We start from the raw sequence: 20,507 nt of genomic DNA, 5'->3' as shown, positions 1-20,507 counted from the left end.
GAATATCTTTGGCAACTTTAAATTTTCTTTTCATACTTTTATGCCAGACATCATGTGAAAATTTCTTATGTTTCATATTGGATATTTTAAAAACAAAGTTATAATTTCTTAACAATTTGATAAAGAATACCATACTTAACCAGTGTTAATTGACTAAGTTTCCTCTCTTTGGACTCTTGATGGTAGTATCTTCTTTCATGAATTAATAGTATTATTTAATAATGAAAGAATTATCCTGCCCAACCCCACTTCAAGAGAGGAAATTGAAGGAGGGCAAAAGATAAATGCTCCAAATAATGGATATGAAATCTTTTCAACCTCCTGGATAGAGAAAATGACTGCTAATTTCTGTGGTTAGGTATTACACCTGAACTATTCTGCAAATTCAAACTATTTACTAAAAAAAAAAAATTAATAAATGAAGGCAGTTCTGTTATTCAGTAGTTTCATTGAGCTTTTAATATATTTACTTAAAATTTTGAAGTAAAAGTTAAATACTGTCATAGTACAAATCAAAAATTACAAATATGAGAACATGAATATTAAACCCATTAAGATGGCTGTTTCAGGGCCAACCCTGTGGCCGAGTGGTTAAGTTTGCACTTTCCGCTTCAGCGGCCTGCAGTTCGATGTTTTGGATCCTGGGCGTGGACCTACACACTGCTCATCAAGCCATGCTGTGGCGGCATCCCACACAGAAGAACTGGAAGGACTTACAACTAGAATATACAACTATGCACTGGGGCTTTGGGGAGAAAAAAAAAGATAGCCATTTAGGAAAAGCATTTTAAAATCATTTTATAGAAATACATTTTATGAAAATTATAATTTTTTAAAATGTCCACCCCCCTCCAAAGATTAATTCATAGTTGGCAGCTACTTAGAAAAGCCTTAAAAGAGATAGACAACTATTTTTCTAATCACACTTAAAAGGTAGATTAAAACAGCACACTGTAGTCATAATGAGAACTGTAACAAACTAATTAAAAAAGTTAAAGAGGAGCCCCATCCCTTGATGAATAATATTGGTGTCATTTTGATAACATTGTTTGTCTTTGTGGTCAATTATAGTATGTATAGATGTATGAGAAAAAATATTTATGAACTCTTCTTTGGGAAAGAAATTTATTTTTGTTTCCCTATCCTGTCATTTAGGGATTTTAATCAAAAATTATATTAGTTGAATATTGGTTTACTGCTTTGGTGAGAACTATAAATGTTTCTGTTTGACTTTTTCCATGTCATATATATGATGCCTAATTTTAGAATTTGAATTATCTGACCCAAGGCAATCAAGTGTTTTCCAAACCTTTGTGGGATTTCACTTTGTATATGGAAGCATATCAGAGCTATACTCTCACATCAACGCAAAAGATAACTCCAATCAAATAACCCTAGAGGTGGGGATTTGATGTTCTGAGCACACACCACCCCTAAATAAAACAGAGCCAGGCGGTACATGTTTCTATTTCTATTTTAAAGCTTCAGAATAGCTGTGTTTTGCAGTTTTTAGTTAAACATGCATCAGGATAGAATACATATTTTCTGGGGAAGCCTAGCTGGCCGCTCCACTGTGGCGTTTGCCGTGGTCTAGGCTGGGGGTTCAGTCCTCACCCTTGTAATCCAAAAAGTTGGTAGGTCTTGTCACAGAGTAGTTGTGTTTTGGGGAGTAGATTTGCGTTATCTTTCTCTGTGAACTTGGTTTATGTATATGCATTTGTGTGTATATATAAATGTAAGTGTAAATATTGGAATGTGAGTTCATTGTAGTGAGAATACTGGAAAAGTTTCACTTGACCCAACCAGTATGTTCCCTCCCATAGAGGAAGAAGATATAAAGGAAGCTGTCTTGTCTGAAAGTTGTTCAGCAAGCTTGGCGTACGAGGGAAATCCTGACGGTGTCTTGAGTAGCAGTCTCTCAGGAACAAAAGCAGTTTGAGCCATTCTCATGGACTACTTGCCAAGAAAACGATAATATTCAAATCTCGTTAGCCAAGATGTCTTCTCATCTGAGCACTGCTTGGGTTGGCCTTGCCTACTTTTGTCCTTCTTCCTTTCCTATTTATATGTTTCTGTAATTGACCACTCTGTTCTGTTTATCTATATAAAGCATGATTTGATTAGATTTTTGCTTATTAGAATCACCTTGAGACCATTGCTCTCACCTTAATTACTTTGCTGAGTGTTTTAGATGTTTCTAAATGCTTCAGTCACACATTTACAGATGATATTATGATTTTGTCCCATGAATCCTAAAATCCTTATGAATTTGCCAGCATAAGTCACGGTGGTCACATTTCCAAGACCTTGGTGTAGGGCTGTCCCATTGTTGCCTCCAGGTATAGACTACACTGTAATCCTGAGGAATCTGGAGTTTGATTTTAGGCATTCCTAGAAATTTAAGGCCAATTTTCACAGTGTTAAGGTCTCAGATGGAAATAACTCATTTTCATTGAATAAAAAATGTTCTTCCTTGAAAATCTAGGGGTGCTTAAAATCACCTGGAGACCTTAGGTCTTGTGTTTTCTGGCTTCTCTGTTCCCCAGCCTGCGGTTGTCCCAGGGACCTGTGAACTAATCTACAGACTTACTTTCATTTAGGGTAGGAATGGACCAGTGTGGGTTACAATAAGCCAAGTTCTGTTGGATTTAATTCTTTTAATTTTAGTATTGGTTCTTTTGTTTTGGAAGGTAAAGTTGGCATTTTGGAGGGAAACTGTTCATATATCTGTGTGAATCATACATCATTTAGTACTATCATAACTATCATTTAGTATTTACCTTTTTTGCAGTCTTTAAAAAAATTCTAGTATTTCTTAATTAATCTTGTTTTTCAATCCCCTCCTTTTTTTCTTTTAAACATCTCTTAAGGAACCGTATTTAAGAATTTGCATAATGCTTCAAGTTTAGAACCCACAGTCTGTATGTATCTTTTTAAACTCTATATGTATACTTATGATACATTAGCAGAATTTGTGGCTGTAGTACCTAAATTTGAATACTAATTCTGTTTATTCATCCATTCAATATTCGCTTCTAGGGGATTAGGGGACTAATTTAAAGGCAGAGTGGTCCACATCATAGCTCGTTTTCTATTCCCTCTTATTAGCTAAAGGAAGGACTAGGAGTTTCTACTTCCACAGCCATGTTTGTTATTAGAAATATTTTATTAAAGACTTATTCCCTTTTTACCTTTTAAATCAATATGTAAAAAAAAAAAAAAAACTTCTCTTTGAGGTCCTCATAAAAATGGAATTTTTGACTGCTCCTTAGACTATTTTTTCCCCCTCATGCTTAATGATCATATTGATATTCTATCATTATATTGATAGCATTATTGATCATTTGTGCTACATTTAAAATTTTGTAGACAGACCTCTTTCCAAGTACAAAACCTCAAGAACAGCAGAAAAGTCCAGTGGTGAAAGATGAAGCACGCTCACTTTCACACTCTGTGGCCGTCACATATTCTTTATTCCAAGAAAAGAACATGTCTTTGGTGAGTGTTACTTTCAAGTGGAGAGAATTTTTAAATTCTCTCTAAACATGTATTTTATCAGCTTTTCATTATTAAAGTTGTGACTTGGGATAGATTTCTTCTAATCCTACAAAATTTTATGTTGTTTTATTTTGTATTTAATTTTAGAATATGGTGTCATTTTCTTTTTCTGCTAAGCTTGCCTCCGTCAAGTAAGAACAGCAAGAATAGTTTTGCCATGATTATCTTATACGAGAGGTACTGGTAAACACAGTTATATCTTAGGGATATTAGAGCAGCCATATTTTAAGACAATTTTCTTTTTAAATTGGATTAATAGTTAAAAAACTATTAGTATATGGACTGATAAGAAATAATCTCCAAGATATATTCTTAAGTAAAAAGGGAGATGCAGAGCAGTATGAAAAATAAACATGTGAATGTTTATGTGTATATGTGATGTGCTGCACAATGCCGGTTAGGTCAATGGTGGACTCCATCTATGATGGTGGTCCCATAAGATCAGTACCATATAGGCGAGGTGTGTAGTAGGCTATACCATCTAGGTTTGTGTAAGTTCACTCTATGATGTTCGCACAATGATGAAATTGCCTAAGGATGCATTTCTCAGAATGTATCTCCATCTATATTTGCATGCTTATACATTCACATATCCTTGAGTATGTCTACAAAAATGTGCGGACTATCTCTGGAAGGACGTTAGAAATGAGTTTAAAAAAACAACAAACTTGATTTTTACTCTCTGTCCTCTAGTATTGTTCTATTTTTTTAACCATACCTAATGCTCTTTGAAAAAATCTAATTACTGTGAAAAATGGCCATACTTAATGTTTCTTCATTGTTCTGGCATAAATCCTTAAGGTTGTTGAAGTTTTCTTAATATACAAAATGGAGAGTATATCTTAATGGAATAGGGACAGAGTAATTCCAGCTAAGTTTAACTAATGTGAATTCGTATCCTCTCTGACATTAAATTGGTTTGGAACAGGCTATAGGGTCCACTGTCTGCTTTTCCTGTTCTCTGTGTCTCCATCCACTAGGCTACATTACACACTTTTTATTCTGGTTAAGGTCCAGTATAAATAAGAGTAAACAGTCCATAGCTTGTCTTCATCACTTAATAGATGTTCTAATTAGATAGTCAAATTCCTTAATTAAAAGTACAAAACCCATTTCACGAGAAACCAGATAATTCCATTGTACTATTTTTGAAACAAATTACATGATAAATAGGAATTTTAAGTTCACTCTTTATTTAAACAGTAACTTACATGTACATGTTAAATATGCTTATCTACATAATTTGACCATATATGGGGTATAACTGAATATAGTTACTAAGAAAATTTGGTATAGCCTCCAAATTTTCTGAATAAAGTACATTCTAATACTCAGCCATGATAGGAGGTTTTATGTACTATGTCGCATATTCGTGGTTAAAAATGTGAAGAGTGGTGTATCTTCATTTATGCCTTTTGCTATTATTTGGTTGTGTATTATTGTGTAATATCGTGGTGTAATTATCTGTATCTCCCAGGAGTCTGAGAGAGTCTTGCTAGTTAATCACAAAGTTAAACATGCCTAAGGACTAATTAATCAGGAGCAATAATACAATTAGTTTTAGGTAATTTGATGCCCGGTATCAAATAACCCTGATGTTATGCACACATGGTGCACACTATCTAGTAGAAAAGGGTAGACATTTAATGAAAGTAATTTAAAACTTATCTTTGAAGGATGAAAATATTGCTTTAATGCTCTATTCTGTGAAAGCATCAACATTCACACGAATACAATCCAAATGCAGACTTCCAAGATGTTTTAAAAGAGAATATACTTTAGAGCTGAATGACTAAACTTTTGAGTATTTTAAGGAATGTTTTATATAGTACATATCTTAAATAGATTTGGGGCTTCATTCATTTAAAAAGCTCCATAAATATATAACACTGTCTAAATTCACATCAAGTTCAATAGTAGGAAAATAGCCCTCGTTAAATTGTGGTTATTATCATTTTATGAGTAGAGCCAGTTTAAAACACCTATTAAAATCCTCTCAAGAACCTTTTATAGAATGCATCTGGAGCCGTATGTTATCAATAAGCATTTTGGGATTTGTCTTGGAAATTCATGTAACGGAAGTACCATGTGTTATTTCAAGAATGTAGAATATTCGATTACAGTTAACTATATTTTCAAAAGGTCGTGGTAGCTATTAGACTTATATAGAGTGATTAGTCTCTGCCGCTAATAGGTTTTAAAGTGAATAATTACAGAGGGACCAGGATTAATTTCTTAGCTACGGTGAGGTGACTTTGTTTTATTCAATATAATAAGTATAAAAAGTAAAACCTGTGGAATTCTATAATGTGGGTAGTTTTAAAGAAATAGTTAAAAGGAAAATTTTAAGTGAGGGTTTAGTCCATTGTATATTGCTCAGTGAACATTTACTGCCTGAAGGTTTTGGACATTTTCTTTCCATACGGTACAGTGGGAACTTTTAAAACTCACTGGCTGTTTTGCTGCTATTTCTCTAGAAAAGCATATCTGAGAACAGGACTCTGCCTCTCACAGCAGTTGGCGCACACTTACTCCAAGCGCTGAAAGCCGGCTACCCACTCGACATGGAGCGAGCAGGCCTGACTCCAGAGACTCACAAGATTATTGCTGATGTCATCCGAAACCCTCCCGTCAACTCAGGTGATAACCGTGACCCTCTCAGAAGCCTTAGTGACTCGACTCATTGAAGCCAGGCAAAGTAAACAAGCCATCTGCTGTTTTCACTTTAACAGCATTAACCCTTCATGCTACTATGAAAATTTGACTTTTGTCATACTTTTTATTGTTTTAGAAAAACAATCTTTCTTCCCATTATTGCTCAGAGAAAAGTGTGCCTCTTAAGAATTCTTGTTTTGCTTTTCAGCTTCAGATTACAACTTCCACACCCATCTCAAAACAGTGCACTTTCATCCTTTCCTAATTTTTACTTCATCGTTTGAATTCAACACGTGTTTTTTTCCATATTCATTCCCCATAGCTTACGGACTCCTAGTTTTCCCCTAAATCTTTCTGATTCCTTGTCATTGATTTCATGTAAGTAGCCTTTCTTAAGCAATAGAGTCAGTGGTATCAGTCACTGTGACATTGAAGGGATGGACCAAGTTCTCTAGGTGCCTTGTAGAAGGGTTTCCTCTTGTCTCTTTGCTGCAGAACCTCAACTGTGCTTGTGGAAATTGAGCCCCCGTGCTTGCCCCGCAGAATTTTTTTTTCTTTTTTTGAGGAAGATTAGCCCTGAGCTAACATCCACCACCAATCCTCCTCTTTTTGCTGAGGAAGAGTGGCCCTGAGCTAACATCCGTGCCCATCTTCCTCTGCTTTATATGTGGGACGGCTGCGGCAGCATGGCTTGACAAGCAGTGTGTACGGGGGTCTGCACCCCGGATCTGAACTGGTGAACCCTGGGCCGCTGAAGTGGAACGTGCAAACATAACTGCTGTGCCACTTGGCCGGCTCTCAGAACTTTTTAAAATAAGCCTGTTTTTAAATTAGGATCCATTTTTTACAGATATAGATGAGGTACATTAGAAGATTTTTCTCCCCAGATGTACAAATAAACTGGGTGTGTTATAACTCAATAAACCTGATAAATTTTTTCAGACTGTTAGGACAGGGCAGTGGACATACAAAAAAAAAAACCTTATCTCCAAAGCTGCAGTGCAAATAATTCAATTTTTTATTACCTCAAATTCTTTCCCACTTGAGAACAACTATATGATTCCCCCTAAAAATTTGGAAATGAGGGAAATAAGATCACCCTCTGAAAGTGTCATCGGTACTATACTTAATTGATCTGAACAAGATATTCAAGTCATCTTAAAAGTCAGCGTGAATTCTAGCCTTGAGCACAACTTGACTGAAAAGTCTGAAGAAAGAACGCCTCTATCACTTGCATTAATCTGCTGTGGAAGCCCAGGAGAGAGACAGGCGAGCTTGGGCAGTGGTCCTCTAAGTTAGTTTCCGGGAACTAAAGTTTTTCTGTTTCTATACCATGTTATGGTTGTACTGCCAACTATTTAAAAGAAGGAAATATGCAATTTATAGTCCTGACCAGTAAGACTTCAAGGATATTAAGGGCCTGTTGATAAGTTTTGTCAAGATCTTATTTGAGGAAGACGCCCTAACAACTATTTCTGCTTCTATGTCAGTTCTTACCTTTCTGGTTATAATTTGATTTCCCACCTAGATCTGTCTATAGGGTAAGTATGCACTAGTCATGCTAATCTGGGTAGTTATCTTTGTGATAATTGTGAATTCATCATTGTAAATTAATGAATCGGCATTTTCTGAAATTGGTCAATGTGGATCTATTAAGGTTAAATTAGATTTCTAAATCTGAAAACCTGAGGACCAAATCCTGGATTGTGATGAAATAGCGAAGATATCTCGGCTGTCAGTCATCTTATGAGAAAGACAGCCATCTTTCCTGGTCCCATTCCAGTCTTTCTAACTGCAGCAGTCATTGTCCTAGAAATTAAGGCAGAGGAAGGAAACAGTAACTACTTCATAGGAGTAGAATTGTGATCGTATAAAACCTCTTTCTCCAATGCAAAATGAATTAGTGTTTTAGGGAAACTCAAAGACTCAGATGTCTTCTTGATTTTAATACTCTAGAATTATTTTTTCCTCTATATATGTATTATCTCTCAGGACTTAGAGATATATATGTCTTTTGATGTGCTGTTGGATAGTAGACAGTATTCTCTGAAAGAATTTGTGCAGTTTTAAAAAATTTTTTTCCTATTAACAGTCGTATTTGCTATCATTGGCTGCCTGTCTTCAATCATGAAGACTGATGAATGGTGTTAGCCTGGTCAGTAAGACCAAAGGCTCTGGTGACAGCTGACTGTTTCAGGTCTTGCTTCTACTGTTTCAGAGCTGTGTGGCTTAGGTGAAGTACTCAGTCTCCCTAAGCCTCAGTTTCCTCATCTCTAAAACAGAGGGATACTATTGCCTCTCTCACAGAATTGTGAGAAACACTTAGAGACTGCACAGAATGCTCTGGCACTTGGTGTGTGTTGTATAACTGGTGGTGGTGGCGGTGGTGGTGAATGTGACGATGATGATTGAAGAAGTAGATGGTAAGATCTTGTGGCTTCTTTAAAATGCCTCTACATGTGGTGACTTTTGTACTCTATCCTTTTAGTAGCTAATTAAGAAAATATGAAGTTAATAAAAAGTATACCAGAAGGGAGATTTCAAAACAGTATTTTATAGAAACATACAGGTGTAGGTTTAATAATTCAGGCAGGTTTTAATTATCTCTTTCTTTTTCGAGTACTAAAGAATTCTTGGGCAAATATTCTTGAATGACATAAAATGGATGTTCCAATTTCAGTTCTTATTGGCAGGAGAAAATGGTAGAGGAAGATTTAAGATTCTATTATTCAACCATGTATTGACAACGTATACTTTCTTTGGACATGGCGAACATTTGAGGTGCTGCTAATTTGCTTTCTAAATCATATTGTTGTAAAGTTATAGAATTGTAGAGTTGGAAAGGAAATTGGAATTCATTAAATTTCCCTTTCCTACTCCAACCCTGTTTCCGAAATAGGAATCTGAGGCCTAGAGAGTGGCAGATTGTTTTAATGTCAAGTCAGGGTTAATGTGACTGAGCAAGTTTTTCTTTTTACTATACATGTTAAAGTTGTAATGCCAACTATGTAAAACAAAGAAATATGCAATTTCTAATCCTAATACAGGATTTGGGTTTATAAGGCTCTAATTGATGAGTAAAATAAAGGTACTTAATTATATTCAGTTTAGTATCTTTATATACCTAGTATCTTTAAATATTTTCTAGATGTCTAGAACCCTCCATGTTCTGAGTTTAGCAATTTCAATTTCTGATGTTAGATAACTTTTTAAGTTGAGATACTAAAATCAAGCAGAATATATAATGAAAAATTCCCTATTTATAATTGCACAACCTGATTCAGTAAATATCAGGGAGGTGAGAAAATATTTGTAATCAATAGTGACTAAAGCATTAGTTAAAACATTTGTCTTTACCACTGTACACTGAGTATAACAAATAAATTTTCATTCAGAAATAAATATTAAATTGAAATTCCAAAGAACAATAGAAAACACTTTTAAATATGCTTATTAAACACATTTCATCTTTCTGTCAATACGCTGTGTGTAGGTTGTACATATAATATGAAAAGATAAATTATTTTAGTTTACTTCCAAAACCAAAATTGAGGAAGTTAAGGTGTGAGCACTATGAGCTCTTTTATTTCTTTTGATTGTACATTGATAGTCTGTAAGAAATTATTTATTGATGTTAAATTTTACTTTTGAATTCTTATTTTTCCTTGATAAAATATGATTTGTTCTCTTACTGTAGAAAACATTGTTGCATTATAAATTATAATAAGAAGTGAAGATATACATGCTACATTAATGGTTCAGATATGTTATTTTCATCTTTTATTTAACTATAGCCATATCACATAATTCGGTGTTTTAATGAACAAGTTTGATTGGCATTTAAATTTTGCACAATCCTGAATTGAGAATTTTCTGTCTTTTATTATGACATAAGCTTATACCAAAGAATATAGTATTTGTGAACTGAGAAATCATATCTATTATTTTCATGCTATCTTATTTATTAAGTAGCTTTTTTCTTCGTAACTTAATATTTAAAGGAATTCTGTACCTTTTTATTCTTTTAGTTTTTCCATGTTTATAAAATTTTAAGATTTTTCTTTTACGGAGTTGAGATTCTAACTGTGCTTAATTATACATTAAGCAAGGCATTTAATTGAGGCTCCTGGATAATATTTTGAGTAATTTCATTCTCCCATTCTTTATGTGCATGTAAGTGGAAAATTAAGGGTGGTTTCCAAGGGACCTGCCACAACAGTGAAGGTAACATGATCTCTTAAAGCGCTGGAGGAGTGCCGCCGGTGTTCATTATTTTATTCTCCAGGAGATATTTCCAGCACTAACTTGCCTGGAAAGTTAGAACAGAATAAGATGCCCCTTTAAAGCTAGATGCCACTTCTTTGCATATATTTATTGTAGGATGACTTTAAGATAAAAACATAAAGGGTACTTATAGAAATGTGTAAGTAAATATATGAATTTTCTAATTATATCTAGATATTATACTCTAATTACAGTATAACTTTATACATTTATTAAATCATTAACTGTGGCTTAAAACCTTAGGCAAATGTTTATACATCATAATTTTATAAAAAGAAAACATTCTCATTTTAGAAATAGCTTGTATCAAGTGGAATAAAATATCTCATTTTTTCTTTTCAAAATAATTCATTTAGCCCATGATGCTATGATAGTTCAAGATTCTCTGGATGTTCTCCCAAAAATTGGTTTATAAATTCTACATTTACAGTATGGTGAAATTAAGGATGTATAGTTTATTTGTCCAATATTTAAATACCTACAAGAAGAAAATGAATTCAATACAGTAGTATTGGTTGGCTAGAGTACGGGGAAATTTGTACGGTTTTTCTACAGCAGCACTATCCAAAAAGAAATATGTGTGAACCACATACACAATTTTAAATTTTCTTGTAGCCATATTAAAAAAGTAAAAATAAACAGATAATTTTATTTTGTAAAGTTTTATAAAAAATAATTAATTTTAATGGTCTAATTTGATTAACCCTATATATTAAAAATGTTATTTCAACATATAATCAATATAAAAATTATTCGTAAGATAACTTTATGTATTAATTTTTTGAACTAAGCCTTTGAAATCAAGTGTGCGTTTTAGGTTTACAGTGTATCTCAATTCTGATGCTAAATTTTAATTTGAAATACTTGATCTGTATTTAGCTTTCATAAAATTTACAATTGAATAAAGTAGATGAAGACACCAAATTTGTTCCAAACATACTTAAAAATTTTCTGATAACCGAATCAAGTATCAGTTTTAAATTAATTAGAATTACTTAAAATTAAGAACTGAGTTCCTCAGCCACACTAGCCACATTTCAAGTGCTCAGTAGCTGCTTGTGGTTAGCGGTTGTTGTATCAGACAGCACAGTTATCGAGGTATATGTATCAAAATATAAAATGTGTCTAATCTTTGAACTAGCAATCTCACTTCTGGGAATCTAGCAATGTGGAAAGATATATATGATATGTTCATTAGAAAAATTTTTTGAAAGAAAAATTGAAGATAAATGGGGCTGGCCCTGTGGCCTAGTGGTTAAGTTTGGCATCGTCTGTTTTCATTTGAAAACAAATGAAAGGGAGCTCAAAGTAAACTCTGATAGACACATACAGCAGAAAACTCTTGGGCCATTAAAAAATGATGAAGTAGTAAAATTGGTGGAATTTCAGTGGTAATGACCAAGGGACAAATAAAACTTTAGTTTGGTTGATAGATATGATAGTCACATTGCTGATTTTATTACATTTAGAGAGGTGATCTTATCTTTCCAAGATTTTGATTAGCATCAGTTTTACATTTTAAAACTTTAAAGTTAGAGTACAGGCTAAATAAATTAAGTAACCCCTGTCCTGGTTTCTGTTAGCTGTGTAACCTTCTCTGCCTGGCTGTTTTGTTGTTGTTTTTTTTTAACTGCGGTTTTTTGGAGAAGTCCTGGAGGAGCAAGATAAAGGTCTTTGGAAGAAAGGAGAATGTAAACCTGGAAACTGCAATAATTTAAAGACCACCTTTTCATGGTGGCATTTAAAAATACTCAGTTTTTGATTTTGAATTTGAATTGTGTGTCAGAAATGTTTGATACTAGTTTTATAAATTAGATGAAGATGAGTGAATAGGTTCTAAGATGCTTGGTTTTACCGTACTCTACAGAACTGCAGATGAATGTGATGTTGGAAGGAAGTACCTGAAACATGAATAGTGGTCTGTGGGAGATGGCTCCATGATTTGTAAAAGGTGGGAAGAGACTGACACAGTCTGATTCAGTTCCATTGAGTTAGAAAAATTAAAAATTCCCTGATTCTGAAAATAAGATATATCTTTCCCAGAAAACTCATTTAGTTAATATGCATTTTAAATGATTGATGTATTTTGTAATGCTACAATATCCATTGAAAGAGTCCTTTTTATTAGCGTCTTATTTACAAGTATTATTAGCTTCTATTTTAAGAATAAATTATCGTCAAAAAATTAACTTCTTATTGATATTAGGAATTTGAAGCATAATTCCTTTAGAAACAATTCTGTGAATGGTGGTTTTGATTCTTAGGGCAGCCCACAAAAGATAGTTTGAAACATAATTTATGCAGAGTCGATGGCACTGGCTTGTCTTTGGGTTTTGGAGGCAGTGGGTGCAGGTGGGGCAGGAGGAATGAGGGGGCACGTTTTACTCCATTTTTGTTCTCTAGGGCTATCGGCATTTGAAAGAGGGACATTTTCTTTGGCCACTTTTCTCCTCTTTTTCTACAAAATATTTCACCATTTCCAGCTCATAGGTTTTCTAAAATAGTCTATGTAGTTTATTTTTAAATCTTATTTTTTCATCCTTTACAGATATCAATAAAACTAAACTAATTAGAATGTTTGTTCCTGAAAACATTGACACATACCTTATCTACATGGCAATTGAGATCCTGAGAAAAGATTGTGACAACAGACTGTTATGCCAGCCTTCATGTGATTCCAATAAAAAGAGATGTTTCCCCAACTCTGAAGACAGCTGTTCACGTTCGAAGAGAAGCAAGGACGAAGTAGGCACTAATACCAAGGTGTTAATTATATGTAGAATTTTCATGAAGTGTCAGTTTGTTCAATCTGCAGATTCTAATAATGCTGTATTTTTGAAACTATTATAAATTCTGATATAAGGTGATTTTTTTATCTGTGTGCTGTATTTCCTTTGCTTTTCATAAATCTGATCTGAGAAAAGTGATGTTTTAAACGACAGAAAAGGGAATGTGGTCCATCTATTTAGCTTATTGTGTGGAATGTCAGCTTAAGTTTTACCTCTACCTTATATTGGCTATATAGCCTGGAAATTCTCTTTCTTTCATGGGTATAGTTAATATTGGCTTTAAGCATATGGCACTTTATGTGGTTAATGAAAATGAAAACAAATTCTATTACAAATACCCCCCAAACTGATTTGTCTGTCGTTCTGTCATTCCTCATGCTCTGTTCCTGTTATATTGGATATCGCAGGTACAAGGATAATTGTTGCTTATGGACCTGAGCATATCCCGATGAACTTTTTGCATGATTGGAGAAAGACCATGATTCAGTATTATTTTAGATGGTACAATTTACTGAAATCAAATGCTTTGGAAATTATTGCTTTGTGCAGTGAAAGATAAATAGTAATCAGAAAATAACTTTTTTGACAATGTGACTCTATTAAATGATTGTATAAAGTTGAAAATTTGACCTTCAGTATCTTCCAGGTCCAAAATTACATGGCTCCATGATGAAAACTGTGAAAACTAATAATTAACTAAAAAATTATTTTAGTTCCTAGATGATAAATTGAGCATGGTAGTAGGTGGTTGCTGATATTTATGTTAGAGAATTAGGGACTCCATTTCAGTTCTGAGGTCATCTTTGTAGGATTTCCAACAATTAAACTTCTTTTCTCAGTAGCTTAAAAACAAAGGAATTGGTCTTTTAAAATTCTGTACCTCAGGTTTATATATAGTTATGTCCTAGATAACCTTATGTAATTGACTTAATTGGAATTCTTTACGTTATTTTGACAATTGAACTAGCTGTAAGAAAGGCATTAAATAAAATATATGTGGGTGGTGTTAGTGAAATGTGGCTTCTATTCTCAACCTTTTATTTCTGAAATCTATATCAGGTACCTAAAACCTTATTTTTTCCCAACTTCTACCCTTCAATACATGAAAAGGAGTAACTTGTTATTTTTTGTGAATATCGAAGCATATTTGTAGTAAAATATTATTTTAACCACATATTAGCATTTTTGCTTTTCCCCTATTGATATAGCATGAGATACTGACAACAGAGTGGGATTTTGGGGGGGTGGGAGGTGGAAATCATACTAAGCCTACTGGATTTAGCCCTTTCCCTCCCCCATTTAAGGGAACAAGGATATTTGGCCTGGGAAGTAGATTAAGAGGTGAACGAGCCAGCCAAACTATTTTTCCTACATCTGCCTCCCAGTATAGAAAGCTCTTCTGAATATTGTAGAGTCTGTTGGAGGCCTAGTTTCAGGATCTTGCATATGTTAACATTCGTCTTCTCTACTGACCTGGGTTGTATCCCTTAGTCTATTTCATTTTATAATTATGAGGTTTCTGAAAAATGTCAGAGCCAGTTCTTTTTATTCGTTGATGCACTGTTGGTTTACATCTATTGTGATGGCTATTGAGCTAGAAGCTCAGTCATGCCTATGTTTATTGGAGGAAGATTATCTCTTGATTATTGGTAGTTCTGATTCAATATACATAGGTACACAGTGAGTTCTTTAAATATGTAGTTTTTTAAAATTTCTGGAAAGTTTTCTTATAGTTTTAAAAATTTTATTTCAGAAAAATTTTCTTAAATTTTACTTTTTAATATTTTTTCCCATTGCTTTGTATTTCTTCTTCAGGGGCTCCTACTATCTCTATGTTGGGTCTTCTTTACCTCCCTTCAGTTTTTGTCACTGCTTGTGAATTCCTTTTAGTTCTTTGTTTCTTTTTAATTTAAAATTGTTTTCTTCTTTTTCACCTTTCCAGTTCTCTTTGGACATAATCTGTTGTATTTATTACTGTGTTTCTTGTAATTTAGTATTCACTTCTGTAGTTTTTTTCTTTTATTTCTAATTCTTTCCTGAGCTTTCCCCCTGAGTTTTGAATTTTTCTGATTTCGATGTATGATGTTCTATCCTTGCTTTGAATCATTTTCTCAATGTTTTTCAGCTCATTGTGAGAGATTACAGTTTTATTCTGTATCTCAGCAAGTCTTTCTGGTGTCTAGGATTTGACTTTGGTAATCTCTCTTGCTCATTTTCATGTGAAATTAGTTTTCTGGCACTTTCAAAAGAAGGCATGGTTCAGGATAGTTTTTCCAACTTCACAGAGCTTGTTCTCCTTTTTTGTGTGTGTAATGTTCAAAATATGGAAACTTGGTTTATGAGACATACTCCTTTGCCACTGGGCTTTCTTTCCCATTGTCTCTGTTACACCCGACCTGCTTGATTCTGGTTTGACTCCAGCAGTTCCCCTGAGTGTGGGCCCTTCTCTGGGCCCTTCTCCTGGAAGGCAGCGTCAGCTGGTCAGGAGAGTTCCTGGAGCCAGCTGCTTCAGCCCCTCAGGCACTGCTATGGACACCTTTCAGTCACCTGCTATTGCACTTTCAGCTGCTGTTCTCGTGTTAATCTGTTCTGCTTTCCAGTGTACACCTGTGGGCTGCTCTGGGGTTCTCCTGTGCCCGCACCTCACTGCTTCCCTCTGCTTTCTCCCATGCAGGTCTTGTGGCTGTTGGTGGTTTGTCTTCAGGTGTTTATACTTTGGGTTTCCCGAGGATACCTTTAGTTTCATTGTAAATGTAGATGATGAATTTCTGCTGTTGCTATCTTGTTCTCTCTGTTTTAATGCTGGGATTCAGAGAAATTAAAAAGTTATGCTGTTGCTGCAACCATCTTCCCAAAACCTTCTCCTCCTATATCACTTTTTTCCTTTTTCCTTTCCTTGACTGCCTGAGAGAGAAAGAGAGTGATATGTCCTGCCCTGCTACTGAGTTTAATTATAAATTAAAATAGACAATATTATTTATTAACTATTTTAAGATACTTAGAAAAAATGTCTTATAGGTAATATTATTATAATCATTGTTGAAATTCAGTATTTCAGAATAATAAGAATTTGCTTAAGCTTTGCTTTTTTAGGCATAGTTTTTGGGGTTTTTTTTGCTAAGAAAATAGTAACCATTTTTTGCTGTAACTATTTTGTATTCCATAAAAATGTTAAAGGTTGATGGAAAACATCCTTGTGATTTTTCACCAAAAGATAAGAGTCGCGGAAATTCACTGAGACTGACATCTTGGAATCAGCCATCCAGCGATCCAGAAATAGAAGATTTTTTTACAGACTCTCATCCACAGGTAAATTGATTTAATAAAATAGTTTTCATGACATGTACATCAGACTTGATAACTAATGTTTAGATTTATCTTAGTTTCAGATAAAATTAAATTGTGAATATAACGTACATATTTCTTTATTTGCTTACATACATATGCACACATGTAACCAGAAATGAGTTAATGGTTTGTATTCTCAATGATAATAGTTTGTTAATAGAATTCGGAGTATCAAAAAGGTGTAAGTACCCTCTTAAAATTTTATTATGGTTTCTGGGAATTTTTGTCTTCTACTGATGAAAGAAGTAGTCACGGAAAGGCATTTCCGTCAGGTGACTTAGACGTCATAATTAAAGTCTCTCCAGATACTTATTGTTGAGACTTAAAAGATACACTCAGTGTAAGTAAGCATTTTTCCCCTTTCTCAATGAAATAAGATCATTCTTATAATTATAAGCGCTGAAGATCATATTCTGTAGAAATGTTATAGAAGATAAAAGACTTTAAGTGACATTAGGTACCAATTAATGAGTGCCACACATAAGTCAGAATTTGTTTTGATATTTTGCATATATTCTCACTTAACTCTCCAAATAATCCAGGGTTGTTAGGTATCATTATTCTCATTTTCTGTGTGAAAAAGTTGACACTTGAATAATATTCATAAGGTCATACATTTAACAAGTGACTCAATTAGGACTGAAACCTAGTTTTGTCTGGTTTCAAAGTCCTTGCTTCTTCTGTGGTGTTCAGCTACGACAAGACTTGGGGTTTTTCCCTCTCTTCTGTTATGGTTCAGATGCGTGCTCTGTTTTACATTTGGCTTTGTTATAATCTTCACTGGTTTCTCTCCTCCCAGTGCACTCAGCTTCAAACTCTAATTGCAACCAACTGTAGTTGTCTGTGACTATAAGGGATTTTGATATTAAGATCTTTTGGGAAGAATAAATATTTCGGGGCCAATTTTATCTCTGCCCAACCCTTTTCTGTGTCACTTTATATCCCCAATATTTATTGTTTCTAGGTCAAATGTTGTAGTATCTTACAGCGAGTAAAAATCTCATCTGTTCTCCTGGTCTTCTCTTCCCTGTGAAGAAATAGGTACCCAGAGGAAAAGTTGCTATCTCGGCCCAGTTTTTTCTTTAGCTTTTACTGATGCGTGAATAGCCCTTTCTCCTACACTGGATTTCTTTAATTAAGCCGGAACAGCTAACAGTTTTTACCATTTTTTAATATAAAGTTTTGCAGTTTTCTGCCAAAGATCTTCTACTTTTTTCCCCATCCTTAAATATTTTGAAACAGTTTTTAAACGTAGAAAACATAATAAAATATAGCAAGCAGTTGGTGAATAATATATGGATATAGGCGTCATTCTTGAAATGGAATAAATTATGTTTTTGTTCCTTAAGCTAACAGAAACATTGTAACTTGGATGAGGCTACCTTATAAAGTCCTTCAAATAGTTCCAATAACTGAATTAACCCTGCCAGATTCCAAGGTGGATGCGTATTAGAATAGTTTCTCTGTCATGTTTGAGGATCTAGTGCTCAAACTGAGATAACACACATTAATACCATTTTAGGCTTGTGGAACACTTACCTGCTTAAAAGTGATTTATTTTTTTCATGTGCAGGTCGTATAGTACACAACCACTGCTTTTGGGTTCTTAAAAAAATGGTTTATCAGGGACATTTATCTTAGGGTTCTGAGGGCTTATTTGATGCGTGAGATCCCTAAAATTGTGCAAAGTATTGTGCATGTGTTCGTTTGTCTTTTTTTCTCTGAAGTGGATCTCTATAGTTGTTAGCAGATTCTCAAAAGAGTGAGACAAAAAACAATTGTTTTTCATTTATTCAGCGGATTTTTTTTGAGTATCTGCTGTTTCAGCGACTCTGCAAGGTGCTGATGATGAGTGAACCACTTCTTTAGTCTGTTTACTATTGTAGATGTAGAAGTTACTTTTTCAAATGCCTAATAGCACTCCCTGTGTGTGTGTGTACACTCGTGTGCATGCATCTTCAGGCACATACCTTCCTCTGAATGTTAAATTCACCATTTTGGTCAACCCAAAGCAAATACTCAATGGGACATAGATCTAAAATAACATTCAGTTCTTTCCTTCCCAAATGAGTGTGTCTCTACACTTGAGTGTCTGAGAATAGATAATAGGATAACAAGTAATTGCCTACAGAAATGATACAGGGATTTTGTCTCTTTTATTTACTTCTTAATCCAAAAATAAATTTTATTTTGTCAAGGAAAGAGTGGTGGGTGTATATTCAGTGACCTGTATTACTTTTTGTAACTGCCACATATTTTTAACAGTACAAATGTTTCTTTTTCTGTTTCTTTCCTATAGACTTCATCTGGAGCCTTAAAGAGAATGTATGCGGGGTTTGGCAAGAGAGATAAGATCTTAGTTGATACCAGCAAAAAATCAATGGCCAGAACGAAAAAGAAGGGTCTTTTTAGTTAAATTGACAATTGCTAGAGGAATTATGTGTGTCTTGCTGTATTGTAAGAGGGGAGCTGTATTTCATTTATGAAAAGACTGGGGAGTGATGTTTCAGTTTAAAAATCATTTTACTCTCAAAGTAAAACTCACTTTATTGAACAGCTGGCATCTTAAAACAGCCCTGTGCAATTCACATAAAGTTGAGTCTTCTGAGAGCCTGGGTGATTACATCATAGAATAGAATATTAAATTAGTTTCCTTTAAGATTGCACTGTTACTGCCCTGTTTTCTAATCTCTTTATTTATTTCAGCAGTCTATTTGGAAAATGTGATTTGATATAGATAACAGTAGGTATACAGTGATTGTGTGCATGATTTAAATATTCTGATATTCCCGCAATTCTGTCTTGGAAATAAAGAAAGCATAGTTGTTTTACAAATTGTTTTTACTATCTTTAGAAGAAACTTTTATACACATTGTTAACTGGTATCAGTGGACCAGATAAGTGAAAATGAAACATTTTGGATTCCATGTAAGGAGGAAAAAAAGACTATAACAAAGGAGACCAATTGCACTAGGCAAATATGCACTTTGTATTTTATATATTATTTCTATTATTTTTCAAATAATAAAAAAAAGTCCTTCATACTGAATATTATAAAGATAGATATTTTTGTAAGCTTTCATTTACTGAATTACTTTGAGTATTTTATTTTTTAAGGATGTCAGAGTTTGGTTCTAAATTCTCTTTGTGTAGCACATATAACTTAAATATGTAAAAGCCATACTCTGACACTGAGCTGGGTAAACCATAGTTAATAAAACTGTAAGCAGTTTACCAAATGGCCTTTAATTGACTTTTTTGTAAATAGAAATAACTTGTTAATGAAGAAGAAATACATCTTTGTTGTAGAAGAACTAGAAAATCCAGAGAAGTGAAAAAAAAGAAAATAAAAATCACTAGTAGTCCCTCCAGTAGATAATCAGTTAACCCTTTTCATGTATCCTCCCAAACCTTTTTATATTCATTTCCTTTCTTCGTTTGTTACATGAATGATACATGAATGAATTTTCTTTGTAAAACATTCACGCTATACTTAAAACACAAAAATCCCGCATATTCCCATTTCCCCACATCCCATTCCCAGCCCCTTTCCAGAGGGTGCCTCCTACTAAATATGTGACATAAGTTCTCTAGTCATTTCTTCTGCACTTATGTGCCTTTGCATATGTATCTACACATATTCTTAATTTTTTTGACACAAATCAGATCATATAATATGCAATTTTCTGCAACAAAAATTTTTTTACTTAATATGTCATGAAGACCTTTCCATTTCAGTATATATTGGTCTATCTCATTGTTTTTTACAGCTACGTACTTATCTCACTGTTTTTTACAGCTACGTACTGTTCTATTTGGTGAATATACTATAATTTACATAATCGTTTTTCTATTGACGATTTTGTCATTTTT

General features: G+C 33.9%; 1 protein-coding gene across 11 annotated transcripts in view; it reads left to right on the top strand.

The window, feature by feature from the left end:
• The window catches only part of WRN (WRN RecQ like helicase), a 123,751-nt gene extending 103,878 nt beyond the window's left edge, over positions 1–19,873 (top strand). For 5 of the 11 annotated variants that reach the window (XM_070499637.1, XM_070499632.1, XM_070499630.1 and 2 more), the window contains 5 exons: positions 3,370–3,498; positions 6,036–6,198; positions 13,046–13,260; positions 16,464–16,595; positions 18,934–19,873. In XM_070499637.1, the coding sequence (XP_070355738.1) occupies positions 3,370–3,498; positions 6,036–6,198; positions 13,046–13,260; positions 16,464–16,595; positions 18,934–19,050 (756 nt within the window). In that variant the 3' untranslated portion in view covers positions 19,051–19,873. Of the gene's footprint in view, positions 1–615; positions 864–1,823; positions 1,978–3,369; positions 3,499–6,035; positions 6,199–13,045; positions 13,261–16,463; positions 16,596–18,933 lie in introns of those variants that run through there. The other 6 variants (XM_070499634.1, XM_070499633.1, XR_006520832.2 and 3 more) reach the window with 5 other exon arrangements.
• Positions 19,874–20,507: the final 634 nt, after the last annotated feature.

Source organism: Equus asinus, chromosome 27, assembly GCF_041296235.1.
Source record: "Equus asinus isolate D_3611 breed Donkey chromosome 27, EquAss-T2T_v2, whole genome shotgun sequence".
NCBI classification, from domain to species: domain Eukaryota; kingdom Metazoa; phylum Chordata; class Mammalia; order Perissodactyla; family Equidae; genus Equus; species Equus asinus.
The sequence above is the reverse complement of the archived record's forward strand: the minus strand, read 5'-3'. Positions and strand labels throughout refer to the sequence as shown.